Source organism: Myotis brandtii, unplaced genomic scaffold, assembly GCF_000412655.1.
Source record: "Myotis brandtii unplaced genomic scaffold, ASM41265v1 scaffold802, whole genome shotgun sequence".
Lineage (NCBI taxonomy): Eukaryota > Metazoa > Chordata > Mammalia > Chiroptera > Vespertilionidae > Myotis > Myotis brandtii.
The window spans coordinates 1,127,563-1,142,454 of NW_005371230.1; the positions used below are offsets into that span (position 1 = coordinate 1,127,563).

The 14,892-nt window shown below is 44.7% G+C and overlaps 1 protein-coding gene across 1 annotated transcript in view; it reads right to left on the reverse strand.

Annotated features, from left to right (window-relative positions):
* Positions 1-417: 417 nt before the first annotated feature.
* TRAPPC11 (trafficking protein particle complex 11) overlaps positions 418-14,892 on the reverse strand; it is a 30,925-nt gene continuing 16,450 nt past the window's right edge. The window contains exons 15-25 of the mRNA XM_014531396.1: positions 13,496-13,683; positions 13,247-13,395; positions 12,978-13,099; positions 12,228-12,347; positions 9,240-9,305; positions 8,992-9,148; positions 6,878-6,989; positions 6,291-6,382; positions 5,186-5,319; positions 3,536-3,703; positions 418-1,358 (exon numbers count right to left, since the gene is read on the reverse strand). Coding sequence (XP_014386882.1) covers positions 1,314-1,358; positions 3,536-3,703; positions 5,186-5,319; positions 6,291-6,382; positions 6,878-6,989; positions 8,992-9,148; positions 9,240-9,305; positions 12,228-12,347; positions 12,978-13,099; positions 13,247-13,395; positions 13,496-13,683 — 1,353 coding nt within the window. The 3' untranslated portion in view covers positions 418-1,313. The remainder of the gene's footprint in view (positions 1,359-3,535; positions 3,704-5,185; positions 5,320-6,290; positions 6,383-6,877; positions 6,990-8,991; positions 9,149-9,239; positions 9,306-12,227; positions 12,348-12,977; positions 13,100-13,246; positions 13,396-13,495; positions 13,684-14,892) is intronic.

A 14,892-nucleotide genomic window follows, 5' to 3' on the forward strand; every position in this document is an offset into this window, starting at 1 on the left:
GACACTTTAAGGTCTTTTCTGGGCTTTTGGTCAAGAAGGGAGATTCCGAAAGGCGTTTGCTGGGACTGCCTGTGTGAACCCTCCCCTCAGGAGTACAAGCTTACCTTTTCCATTTGCTGGGTTTTGTCCTTGAAAGTACTGTTTCTCATGCAATGCCAATGTGGAATCACAACTCGGCATTCTTAACAGTATCATCAGGGAGAATATCAACTGGAAGACTTTTAATATTGTGGTTGGAGCTGTAACATTGGCCATGAAAGAAAGGACTCAATTAAAGCCAAAATCAAGACTCTTTCCTTCAAGTGAGGCGAGACACAGAAAGCAGCCGGTCCCCTGCTCTGTACCGCCTGGCGCCAGGGTCCCAGGGCACAGCCGTGTCGCAGACTGAGCTCAAAGTGAATGAGAGATATCTGCAGGCACGTTGAAAGAGAACACATTTATTTACACCAGTTTCCTTTTTACAACTCCCACTTGTTTAAATAATCAACATTTCCAGGAAATCAGGTAGTTTTAAATTAAAATATTTAAACAAAGAGATTTTCACAATGTGATTTTTATTTACATGAATTTTCGAGAACCTAAATGGTTGTTTTTAAACTGCACAACGTAACAAAAAGCTCTTATTTAGACCTTGAATCTTTTAAAAAACTTTCCTGTTTAGGGAATTACGCTGACGACCAGGTCCTTGCAGTTTGGGCCCTTACAGATAAGGGTCTTAATGACAGACACAAACGCGCCCCACAGAGGAGCCACGCTTGGTGGGAGCTGACCCCTCTGACATGATTTGGTGGTAAGTGAAGCCACGTGTGAGAGAGCTCAGACTGCTCCGATGAAAGCTGTCAGCAAGTCTTCTGGATCGGTCCTGGGTGGCTGCTCAGCTGTGTCCGCGCCGTGAGCACACACTGAGATGTGAGGATGACCACCTTGGGGTGAGCCCCGTGGCTGCTGGGGATGGAGAGCTTCCCCCAGACCCGGTGCATGCCCCTCCCGTCCACTCCGGTAGGGCTGGGTTTTCCGGAAGCTGCACATGCACTTCACTACGTTGAAAAGAATTTACTATTCACAAATGACTTTCAACAATAATGGTCTGACAGCTGTCACGTCGCACTGACAGATTTCAAAGATTTATTAGTGAAACTACGCAGAGGATAGGCTTTGCTAATCTCTTATGCACGAGTTCCTCTGAATAGCTGGTATAACATCCATTAAAAAATAAAGATTAACGTTCACCACGATCAACGCTACAGCTCGGAATGAAAGCCTCAGGGAGCTCTGTCCAGCGTCTGCGAGCACGGCCAGGCCCGGCGTGAATGTCATGCAGCGGCGATGGAGGCGTCGTCCCCGAGTCGGCCCTGTGGCTTCGAAGTGAGAAAACAAGATGGTTTACAGAGTAATAGTGACCCATAAGCTCTCTTAATTGAAAAGATTTTTAAATTCTTGGAACTGTTCACAAAAACAGTATAAACATGTGCAAATACCAAAATAAATGTATTTGCCTTTCATCTCGGCTTCTTTCTTCACTTGAATTGGGGCCGGCAACTGTGTGCTCGGTCCCCTGTTCCTTCTGACCCCTGCAGACACCCCCAGCTGATCAGGCACCTCCACCTGCCGACCCCACCTCAGCCACCTGGTGTTCTAGCGCCACTGCCAATCTATCACCACTGTTGGTGGGGCAGAGGGTATATGGGAAATCTCTACCTTCCTCTCAATTTCGCTGTGAATCCAAAACTATTTAGACACTAGAGATCTAAAATCATGAATATGGCTTTTCTGTTTCGTTTCGTTTTAAACAATTTAAAGTATGGAATAGGATAAAAGCTTGGAAGGGTTAATAAAGCAATTTTTCTGCAGATGCAAAAAAGTGTGTAAACCTAGAAAAATAAAAGCTAGAGAAATTATGAAGGACACATGAGCAGAAACTAACTTGTAATGTACCAAGTCCCGGGTAACAGAAGCAAGGCCCAGTTCCCCCAAACGTGACAGACAGGAAAAGGGAAACTGTGCAATGGAACCTATTCCCAAACGGGCACCAGTGGAAAAGAAGAGGGGATCACACATGCTGAGAACATCTGCCTAGTGGGGAGCACAGCCTATCGGGGGGGCAGCCTCGGCTCAGGCACTGCGAGTGGCGGACTGGGAGACGAAGTGCGAGCTACACGATCCACCTGTGTGGCCACCTCCCTGTCACACACTATGACCACCCACAGTCTTCTACTGCAGGAAGCTGGAGTAATCAGAACAGTAAACCACAGTACAGTGCCCAATAGATGGCCATTTTCAGAAAAGACTCAACCTATATAACTTTATTAACCAATGTCACCCAATAAATTCAATAAAAAAAGACCCCAATTTGGTATTACACCGTTAAACCGAGAGAATTAGGAGAATTCAGTTAGGAATTCTGCACATGTACAGAATTTGTCTGAAATCAGCAAAGCCTATCCTCTGCGTAGAATTAGGAGAATTAGGAAATTAGTTAATTTCTGCTTCCCAAATTAACTGTCACGTGCATAATAAAATTGCTTTATTAACCCTGTCAGCCCACTAGTGATCATATTTAGAAAGTTAGTCCATTTTGATTAAAAATTAGTTACAAGTTAACTATAATTTACAAACATACTTTATGAAAGCCAAAGAAAAAACACACTTAAGGATACTATAAAGATAAATCATTTACCTAAGGGAATAAACATTTTTTTAAATTAGATTCTATAAATATAGTAACTTTATAGAAATGGATAGCAATACTGCCAAATTCAGAGGGTAAAAATCACAACTATCACTGTTAGTCTCAAATTATTGTTTAGCGATGTTTACATGGAAAACAAATCTTTTGGTTGTTTTCAAGACAGTATATTTAAAAGGCAGATGTCCAAGCCTTACCTTTACAAAAATACTGGTCGGTATGAACAGCCTCGGCTCAGGCACTGCGAGTGGCGGACTGGGAGACGAAGTGCGAGCTACACGATCCACCTGTGTGGCCACCTCCCTGTCACACACTATGACCACCCACAGTCTTCTACTGCAGGAAGCTGGAGTAATCAGAACAGTAAACCACAGTACAGTGCCCAATAGATGGCCATTTTCAGAAAAGACTCAACCTATATAACTTTATTAACCAATGTCACCCAATAAATTCAATAAAAAAAGTCCCCAATTTGGTATTACACAGTTAAACCGAGAGAATTAGGAGAATTCAGTGATCATATTTAGAAAGTTAGTCCATTTTGATTAAAAATTAGTTACAAGTTAACTATAATTTACAAACATACTTTATGAAAGCCAAAGAAAAAACACACTTAAGGATACTATAAAGATAAATCATTTACCTAAGGGAATAAACATTTTTTTAAATTAGATTCTATAAATATAGTAACTTTATAGAAATGGATAGCAATACTGCCAAATTCAGAGGGTAAAAATCACAACTATCACTGTTAGTCTCAAATTATTGTTTAGCGATGTTTACATGGAAAACAAATCTTTTGTTTGTTTTCAAGACAGTATATTTAAAAGGCAGATGTCCAAGCCTTACCTTTACAAAAATACTGGTCGGTATGAAACGCCTGAGCAGCTGGTTTGTGAAATTGGGAAATCTAAGCAAGTTGATGTTGAGAGATGGCAGCTGTTGGTATCCGGCCATGAGAGGATAGAAGTTGTATAACATTTCCTGTTCAGTGCCTGGTAAGATCCGTAACCGAATCTAAATCACAAAAATCATAGATAATCAGATACACAGACCTGCAATATCTTTGTCGTCACCCCTAGAATATTTACAAATGTTTGGACACCCAAATCTCTCTGGTGAATATTTTCTCTCTCCCAGTCCATCCTCCATAGATTCCAAAAGGTAAGGCTGAATTAGTACCACACGGATGATACGTGTGTAAGACATATGCATGAGCCTGGCAGCTGTGGCTCAGGAGTGGAGCATCGACCAACGCACCAAGAGGTCCCCAGCTGGATTCCAGGTCAGGGCACATGCCGGGGTTGTGGGCTCAATCCCCAGAAGGAGGCGTGCAGGAGGCAGCCGATCAATGATTCTCTCACATCTCTCATTGGTGTTTCTATCTCGCTCTCCCTCTCCCTGTGTCTGTCTGAAATCAGTAAAAACATATTAAAAACTATGCACATGATTTCTGTCTACCAAGACCTAAAAGGCAACTATACCAGCTTAAAAATGAGCACACTAGACTGAGCGATATATTCTGTGTCGTGGGCCAGGTAGAGTGAGTCACAAAATAGTAAGGATAATTTACAGAAAAGTACCTTTGTAAACATGATGTCAACATAAGACACACTAGTTGTTTCTTGTGGGTTTTTTTAGGAATTTTGTTAAGGTGAGTAACTTCAGGGGGAAAAAGATGTTTACAAATTTTTAACAATACTTTAGAAAAGAACACAAACTGGTAAGATTTTGGTATTTTACACGACCCAATTATTTTTAAGTTAATACGTGAAAAAGATGAAGACATGCAAGAAAAGCTTACTCATTTGCAAATGAGTGCATACAGGTCCATGCCACAGATAATATATGTACATGTGCACCAACATACCAGAGCTAAGATTATACTTACTGTGTAAAAGTTTAAATTAGTGGAGCTCCAGTGGTGCAATCGGTTAGCGCGTGGTACTTACAAAAGTTTAAATTAGTGTATGAACTAGAGTATGCATCATATATAGTTCTATTTCGCATACGCAGGGCACAGATGACTAGTCAGGGTATGTACTTCCAGGTGTTATGACACATTTGTTCCTCTAATTATGTTCTATTAATAAAAAGTACTTATTGACGACAAAACACTGCACTGGCAGTGCTGAAGAGAATTAGGCATTTTAATATAGGTAGTCATGCCTCCAGGCCTCAAAAGCAGACAGACACACACACACGCACTCATTAGTCATTAAAGGGAAATCTAAGATTTTCAGGAATCCCATTATACAGCCCAAGGATTTGTGAACTCTTGTTTTCAAGAAGAAAGGACCTATACACGTGATCGCAATGTGAGGTCTGCCCATTGATCCCGCCTCTGTAACAATGTACTCAATCCACAGAAGAGACTGAAGATGCACTCCTATCAGAATCCCAGGTCCATGGTCAGTCCTGTCAGCCCACGTGCACAGCTCTCCACGCCCTGCCACACCTGGTGTCTACAGGAGCATCCCAGTGAGATGCGAACTGTACCTGCTTAAGCCCCGAGAACATGAAGGCGTCGCTGGGCTCCACAGAGACCTCCAGGTCCTGAACCAGGCTGGTCTTGTTCTGCAGGTGATACCGGACGGGCAGCGATTCCCTGACTCGGCCGAACGACGGCAGGTCTGCAGGGAGGACACGATCCTCTTGGTTAGAAAACAGCTCACCCTCTGTGGGGTCTTCTTGCAAATAACTCTCCTTCTACAAGACACGGGCTTATTTAAACTATCAGTATCCCTGCGCTCTTGCTAAATAAAATTTCCTGATTAAAAAGGCCACAGGACTATGAAAAAACAGGGGAAGACAATTCAACATCTCCTTTGAAAGTGACTGACTTAGAAAGGGAGTTGGCTGTCCGGAGCTGAATTATATTTTAGGAATAATTTAAAAATCTACCAAAGGTTTCCCCAAGTATCAACCGTGGTTCAAAAAGGGATGGCAGACATCCCGTGCCACTGATGGGAGCACATCCCTGGAATATGAAGTATTCCTGCCCCAAACTTGAACCTGAATCTGACCAGGCCTACAGATCGAACTACCAATTTATAGGGCCCAGAAACACTTAGCAATAATGCAGTGCAATCAGCAAAGTCCAGCCTGCAGCAAGCTCCGCAGGACAAATGACTCGGCCCCTCGGTAAACAAACAGCAAGGCCGAGGGGAGGTGACGTGTGGAAGGCGATGGCCCCGGAGGGGGAGAGGGAGTCGGCCTGCCTCCCAGTTACAAAACCATGCACAGCAGAGACCGCAGGCACATAAGGAACATTCAGTCGACCAGGGAAATTTCAACACTAGAATTCGATAATATTAAGACAATTTTGCCAATTTTTAAAGTCATGACAATGGTATTCTGATGAGGTTTAGAAAAATAACCACTAATATTACAGATACACTCTGAAATATCTAGAGATGAAATGATATCTGGATTTGCTTCAAAATGATGGGGTAGGCGGAGTGTGTAGAGGCACGTGAAACGAGACTGCTCACAGCCCACTTTGGTAAATGTCAGGTATTTTTCATAATCAAGATGTTAAAAGTCTTAGCAGCCGGAACACCCGTCTCCTGGGGTCCTCTGCCTGGGGGCCTGCATGCGTTACCTGCGCTCACGTGCAGGGGGATGTTCTCCACGATCACGTGCGGCAGGGTGATGGCGGTGCTGATGGCAGGGAGGCTGTCCGCGGCCGAGGTCCTGCGGAGAAGGGCACCTCAGTCACATGTCACGTGCAAAGTCAATCAATCAAAACAGGGACCGTGGACAGTCACCAACTGGCTAAGGTTTACTCCTGAAGTGCAGAAATCCAACTGCCCTTGTATACCGATGTTAAACCCACAACCTCGCCGGAACGCTTATAACTCTAACAATCTGTTGATTCCCTTGGGTGTGCTACGTAGGCAATCCTGTTCACTGCAAGTAAGGGCAGTTTCTCCTAATGTGCTAATGGTCCAATCATCAAAATCAGTTTGGTAAGACTCCCTCAGAATATAGGTCACAGATTGTGACAAGACACCGACGGAAGTGCAATGATCCTTCATCTTCGTGGACGTGACCATGGGCAGTGACAGCCTGTGGCTGCCAGCCTCCTTCCGGGACTGACAGAAGCTCCCAGCTACTAAAGGACGACGAGGAACAACTAAGCCATTAGAACAGCAGACGGTGAAGAGCAACAGCGCTGACATATCTTACCTCTTCCAGCAGATCACGTAATGCCCCGTGGCCACTCCACCTTCCACGTTCCCCGCCGCCGGGCACCGCAGACAGAAGCACTCGCTCGCGCTCTCTCCGGTCTGCAAGACAACTACAAGCACGAGCCCTTCAGTCCCTGTGCAGGACTCCCGAGCGAGCAGAGAGTCCCATCGGGAAACAGCCCGTGTCTTTTCTAATCCAGCAATAAAAGCAGGCGAGCAGCTGCCTGTCGGTGACACGTTCCCCTGGGGACTAGTGAAGGGGAGGAGTCTGTAGTCAGAATAACACCCTCTGGTGATTATTTTTATTTCTCTAAATTACTTCATGTCTCCAAAGGAAACACTTCCCAATAGGGGAAAAAAACACACACAAAAAATACAAAAACGGGTAATTTTAGTTATTCCTTGAAGTGGTCCGAATGGCATTCCAGGAGACTCCGGACTGTAAAATACAAAAACGGGTAATTTTAGTTATTCCTTAAAGTGGTCCGAATGGCATTCCAGGAGACTCCGGACTGTCTCTGAATAAGCACCTACTGTTGAGACACAGAAACGGAATACATCAGACAGTGACTCACTATTGCCCAACGTGGCTACTTACCTCTCGTGCAAGGATGCGCTCCTCTCACCAACTTATAGCAAATCTCCTGATAACTAGATAAAGGCTCGTCTAAACCAAGCCCTTCCCACCCTCCGGCACGTCCTGGCCTGCAGTGTCACTCCTATAAATGCCAGCTGGCAACAGTGCCCATCTAATGCCAACTTCAGCAAATCTAGGAGCAACACCCGAGAATGACAGCCAAGTCCCTGAACATTAGTAACTGTTTTTATGGGTTTCCCATGAAGAAGGCTGTGATGAATCGATGGTTGAGATTGTGGTAGATACCAGAAATGAAAAGGAAAAAAGCTGGATCAATCTTCACTTGAATTAACTACTTTTAATTAATTTTTAAGGACTAGGATATGATAATGTAGCTCAGTTAGTACAACTCACATCAATTCAACCCTGTTAGAATAGCTTTTTAAAAAACTGAGGTGTTCATATTAATTCCCCCAAAGTCCTCCCTAATTCTAAGAAGTTAAAACCAAAATGATCACAGACTTCCTGAACAATTAACATTAAGGTCAAATTTATGGCCTAGGACAGTTGTGATTTGTAATGTGTCAAACGCAAACTTTACAGTGCACCAGTGCTGGTGTTCTCGGAGGCGGCAGACTGAATAACACCACCCCCCCACAAAGATATCGCACTTAATTCCCAGAACCTTTGAATGTCACCTCCCATGGCCACAAGGACCTCACCGATGGGATTAAGGGTCTTGAAGCTGGGAAGTTGTCCTGGATGATCCAGGAGAGCCCAATGTAACCACAAGGGCTGGAAGAGAGGGAGGCACCGGGGAGTCTGAGAAGGAGATGTGACAATGGGAGCAGAGGTCACAGAAAGGTTTCTGAAGATGAGACACAGCTGGCTTTGAAGATGGAGGAGGAGCCACGAGGCGAGGAATCCACGTGGCCCCAGAAACAGAAAAAGGCAAAGGGAAGGATCTCCCTGGAGCCTACAGACACGCAGTCCTTGGTTTTGGGACTTCTGACCTTAAAAAATAGACATTATTCATTGATGGAACAAACGTTGATGAACTGTGAGGATGCAGCGAGATCGGGGCTGAGAAGCGGGTGCAGGAGGTGTGCAGAAGGGAGATCGGCCGCTCTAAGTGAGACGACATAGAACCAAACCACAGGCTACAGACAGAAACAAGAGTTACGTCCCTATGGCACCTCATCAATGTTATGACAAAACAACACTGAATGAAACCATGTCATTCGAGGACCTGCTGTAATATTTTCAAGTACCTTTTTAAAAAAGTAACTTCCTTATAGTAGCAAAAATCTGACTTTTTAAAAAAATGTATACTGAAATTGTAAATGATACCTTAATTCTAAATGTATTTGTGAGCATAAGTCTCAAGTTCCTTTCCTTACCAAAAGCTAACTCTTACATTGCTAAGTACACATATGCACACACACATGTGCATACACACAGGAGCACACACATGGGCATGCACACAGGCACACACCTAACTCTCTGCTAATTAAGTGCATGAGCCACAGTCTCACCTTTGTCCACCTGGGACTCCAGCTGGTCCACAGACGCCATGGTGGGCGCGAGCTGCAGCTCGCTGGAGACGATGGTGAGGGCCCAGGGGGAGGCACTCAGCAGGTCGGTCATCAGCAGGAAGGGGATGTCAGCGTAGACCCTCTCCAGGTGCTCGAACTGTCACGAATGAAGACAGGTAAGTCCGCTTTATTTTTCCTGTTGATTCCTAGAACCTAAGTGATTTCCAATCCGCTTCATAGGGACATACCTTTGTAGAAACAAATTTAACTGCTACGTCGAATGGAAAGACCGTTTCTATCGTTACGGTTTCATCCTGCAGGAAAATGTAAAAGGCACATGCAATGGTTTTCTAAATCGTAAGCGTCTGTAAAGTTTTCAAAACAGAAGGCATACCAAACAGTCTAAATAAACAGTTCCAACTTATATAGGATTTCCCCTTAGATATCTGTAAAAATCCATGTAGAGAGACCGGACTCTTTTTCTAATAAATTATCTTGCGTATTATCACCACACTGCAAAGCGCTTGCTTGCGCATTATTTATCTCAGGACCTGGTGAGAGTAGGCAGGGCAGGCACTGTCACCATCCCACAGTAGGAGCCAGAGATGAGGAGGACATTGGCGGGCCTCAGGCCACAACGCCAGCGGTGCCAAGCATAAAATCTGGGTCTTCTTCTGTCGCCTCGACTCAAGGTGAGTAAAATAGCAACAATGATGATAACGTAATGTGATGCCGTGTTTTAATCACCACACGTGCATAATGCAATGCTCAGAACTCAAGGAAACACATGCCGTTATTACCGCCACGTGAAGATGAAATGGTCCCATGGCTGGTAAGTGACCAAGGCAGAAACGGAACCAAATCGGACCCTGGAGCCTGCCTTTAACCACATGCTCCACCTGCTCACAAGCGCTGCACGGAACTGTAACATTCTGATTTTACAGGCAAGGAAACTGAGGCCAGAAGAAGTTGCACGGCTCGCTGAGCTCCCAAGGTAGGAGGCAATGCTGAGACAGCACCCTCACCGCCTAACTCGCCAGCCAGGGCGCATCTGACAGCATCCAGCGAGGCCAGGAATTGTCAATAGTGCGCCGCAAGCACGTTTAAAACATGCAACACCTGACTGTTTAGTCAGGGGCACTGACCGCTTTTCCCTCAGACTGAAGAATTAAAAAATGACAATAGCCAAACAACAATAGCCGTCTGGTATGAATGAATCAAAATTATGCTTTTGTCAGATTGGCAAAAATACGCTTTTGGTGTCACAGAATCTTAGCAATTAGTCAGTGCGCCGCAAGCATGTTTAAAACATGCAACACCCGACTGTTTAGTCAGGGGCACTGACCGCTTTTCCCTCAGACTGAAGAATTAAAAAATGACAATAGCCAAACAACAATAGCCGTCTGGTATGAATGAATCAAAATTATGCTTTTGTCAGATTGGCAAAAATACGCTTTTGGTGTCACAGAATCTTAGCAATTAGTTTCTGTGTGCCACGTGGTGGAAAAGGTTGAAAATCGCTGAGCTGGGTGAAATTTTTTTTTTTTTCCTTTTGTAAATCCTCACCCAAGGCCTTTTTTCCATTGATTTTTAGAGAGTGGAAGGGAGGGGGAGACACAGAGAGAAAGAAACATCCTTTTGTAAATCCTCACCCAAGGACATTTTTCCATTGATTTTTAGAGAGAGTGGAAGGGAGGGGGAGAGACAGAGAGAAAGAAACATCGATGTGAGAGACACACACCAATTGGTTGCCTCCCACACGAGCCCTGACCAGGGATGGGGATCGAGCCTGCAATCAAGGTGTGTGCCCTTGACCGGAATTGAAGCCGGGACCCCCTAACCCAGTCGGCATGGCTCTGGTTGAGCCTCAACCTATGAACCAGGTCACGGTTCGAGCCGAGACCCCCTAACCCAGTCGGCGTGGCTCTGGTTGAGCGTCAACCTATGAACCAGGTCACGGTTTGATTCCCGGTCAGGGCACATGCCCAGGTTGCAGGCTCGGTCCCCAGTCGGGGTCGTGCAGGAGGCAGCCGATCAATGATTCTCTCTCATCACTGATGTTTCTATCTCGCTCTCCCTCTCCCTTCCTCTCTGAAATCAATTTTTAAAAAAGGATTTTTTTTTTTAAAAGAAAGAAACCAGGACCCTTCAGTCTGCAGGCTGACGCTCTGTCCATTGAGCTAAACCAGCCAGGGCTGGATGAAACTTTTTTTTTTTTTTAATATATTTTATTGATTTCTTACAGAGAGGAAGGGAGAGGGATAGAGAGTCAGAAACATCGATGAGAGAGAGACATCCATCAGCTGCCTCCTGCACACTCCCCACTGGGTATGTGCCCGCAACCAAGGTACATGCCCTTGACCGGAATCGAACCCGGGACCCTTGGTCCGCAGGCCGACGCTCTATCCACTGAGCCAAACCGGTCAGGGCTGGATGAAACTTTTAACAGTATATTCCATGCCTTCCTCCTCCCACTTGGGAAATACTCCTGATTTCCTTGGGATGGTTTTGCTTCCCAGGAACTTATAAAGAGCCCACTGCCCAGACTCTGCAGTGACCGAACGACAAATCCCCAGGTAACTAGGCCAACTGCCCTGCTGGGCCGAGAACCCAATTTCTAGAAAACGCTGAGAAAACAGGGCTGCCAGGAGTAAGATACTAAATACTATAGTTTTCCACTAATAGATGTAAGCATTACATAAGATAAGGTTAAATCTATATAAAAACATGCCCCCCCCCCTATAAACAGAAAGCAGACCACTAAGAATTCCATCAGAGTCGACAGCAGCTGCCTCTGAGCCGTGAACTCTGACAGCTTCCCTACTGTCACTCTCCTCGGTGTGCACTTACCACACCGACTTTCCTAAGAACCTATTTTAACAGAAAAATATCTCATAAAGGGAAACCTCCCTTTCTCCAAAACCTCCTACACATGAGCCAACTCACCGCTCTTATCTAATGTGTGACTTTGTAAATAGCAGACAGGTTTAAGCTCTCAAGATTTGTGTGCATGAGTGCTCAAACCTTTTGATTCTCTATGTGAAAAGCCATGCCTGCCAATTTTCTAATGTCTGAGCAATGAATGCCTTATTGTACTGTTTATGATCAACGTAAGTGAGAAAAAAAAATCAACCGCTGTTAATGAAAATCTGAAACAGACTATGAGCACCTGCTTTTCGACAAGTAAACGAAACAATATGACGCCTCCTGCAGGAGCCACGAAAAACAATAAATACCTTGTGACACTTGCAGACGATTTCTCTGTCTTCAATAGTTGTAGTGATCAGGTAAGAAACATACACGAGGAACATTCTGGAACCCACTGTGCCACAGCGGATGTATAAAGTTTTTTCCAGCTGCAGCAAAATAAAAGTATTTTAATGTAATTACTATTACAGATTTCCATCTGATCTATAGGGTGTCCCCCAAAATGTAGACACACACTTTGAATAATTATAAAGGCAGTGTTTATTTAAAATACATTTTGAAATTGAGCTATCAGCTGTTAAAGTGTGCATACATTTTTGGGGGACACCCTGTATATTCGGGGATAATGTCCCCACCTTTTATCCTTTACTGTAGCAACTGGTTAAATGCTGGCACACTTTCCACAGGCTGTTCCTGCACAGGGTCAGAGTGGGATCATTACTACTCCATCTTTTTACCATCATGCCCAGCTCCTCAAGAAATCTTTGTGTTTGGTTTGGAATCAAAAGTTGACTGAAAAATTATTTCACTAAGTTACACACACAGTGTTATTTAATTATTTATCAGGCAACTAAATCTCTGTATTAAGGTCATTTGTTCTAAAATCCCTTGTGCAAAACCTGAAGACATTTACACATTTAAGTGTGTAAATTGGCATAAAACAGGCATAAGTGAAGTCATGTTTCTTGTCTCGGGAAATGCTATGAAATGCTCTAAGACTCGCTCCATTTAAACTACAAGCTAGCAGCCTTTCTCCCCGGCACTGTCCACCTGGTTACCTGCTCCCCGGGACGCAGGTCCTCCACGGGAATGTCGGTGAGCAAGGCCGGGCAGGACTCATCGCACAGCTCTGTCCCGTGAAGGGTCACCTGAGTTTTCTGAGTTAGATTGGCATCCTGTCCTAAAAGGGTTAACATTGTTTTAGAATCCGGAGAATTCAAAGCTTATCCTCACAGTCTACACTGCACAAAGTGCACTGCGTCATGACCACATTTTAAACAGACTTCCTAGACCCACACCATGGACCAAACTGAAAAGGCATGCGTACCGGGTTTCAAACCTGCAGTGAGCTTCACGTCTCGGATCCTGGTCTTCTCGTGGGACTGAACGGTCACAATCAAACAGTACATCTCGTTCGTCAGGGCAGGCGGGTCGTGCCGCAGGTGCACCGAGATGCTTGGAACTCTGGAGATGACCCTGTGGGGAAAACCGCAGCTGAGGAACTGGTCGCTTTAGAGACAAATGAGCCTCACAGGGACTTGAAACACAAGGCGCCCGCCTGGCAAGCCCGACTCACATGGTGCTGGCCTGGACCAGGACGCTGTCCCAGTGCACCTCGTCGTCAGGGAGCTTGGGCCGTCGTTTGAAAGAGCGCGAGGCCTGGAGGGCTTCCTGGGTGGAAGCGGCGTCTCCGCCTCCGCCCTGCCAGTTTAAAACCACGCACCTTCCCGCCTCGTGGCCCAGCACCAGGTCCACGGAGGTGATCTAAGAGGAAGAGGTCTGTCAGCAGGGCCAGCTCATTCTTGTTCGTCGCCACCCCCCTCCACAAATGCAATCGGAGACTGCGGTCTGTGGAGTCCATGCAGAAACCCAGGCTGTGAGAGAAGTCAGACTTCCGCTGCCCTGGCCGGGCGGCTCAGCCGGCTGGAGCGTCGTCCCGCACACCAGGAGGGGCACACACCTAGGTCGCAGGTTTGATCCCGTGGTCCGGGTGCAACCAAACTGATGGATGTTTCTCTCTCACACAGATGTTTCTCCCGCTCCTCCTCCCTCCCCCTTCCTCTCAGGAAAGTCAATTAAAAAGGAAACAACAGAGAAACCTGCTGTCAAGAGTCTTACCCTGGCCAATGATGAGCTGGGACACTGGCTAACACTAGGTTTAAAATTCTTTGCCTTTAAACAGAGAATAACTTGACTTTTTAGCTAAGACACTGACTGCTATGGTTTTAGCACCTGGCATAGTGCCTGACATAACAGGTGCTCAATTAGTGATTGCTGAGTGAAATAAATGAACGTTTTTGATAACCATTAATATATTCATAACCTAACTCCACACATTTTTCCTGAAGACATCTCTGGTATTAGCAATGAAATTCTTTACTAATTGAACAAATGCTCCTTTCAACTAAATCCACCAACAAATGTATTCAAAATAATATTATTATGATTTACGTCTAGTAGGTTTCCTTAGGTAACTTCTAAAAAATAAGTAATTAGGGATTTAGTCAAAATCATGAAGATTTCTTTTAAATGAATATACAAAATCTCTGGATATTGGGTAATAATAAATTCAAAAGATTCACAGAAATTGTTATGGGAATACTGGTAGTACAGTCTAAAGTTTCCATCTTGGAAAGGGTCCCAAGTTGACATTAGCTGACTGTTCTCATTCAAGCCATGGAAAGCATGCACTTAATAAGTGCTTACTCATACCAATAACTGTTCCAAGCAATTTACATGAGCTAACTCATTTAATGCCCACGAAACACTAAGAGATAGGTCCTATTATTAGCCCCATTTTACAGATGAATAAACTGAGACACAAAGAGGTCAAGGAACTGCCCAGGGTCACAAGCTAATATGCTGGAGAGCTGAAATTTAAACCCACATAGTTTGGCTTCAGAGTTTATGCTCAATAAAACATCACTTTCATTGTCTATGCCTGAAAGGCATTTTAATTATCTATATTAAATG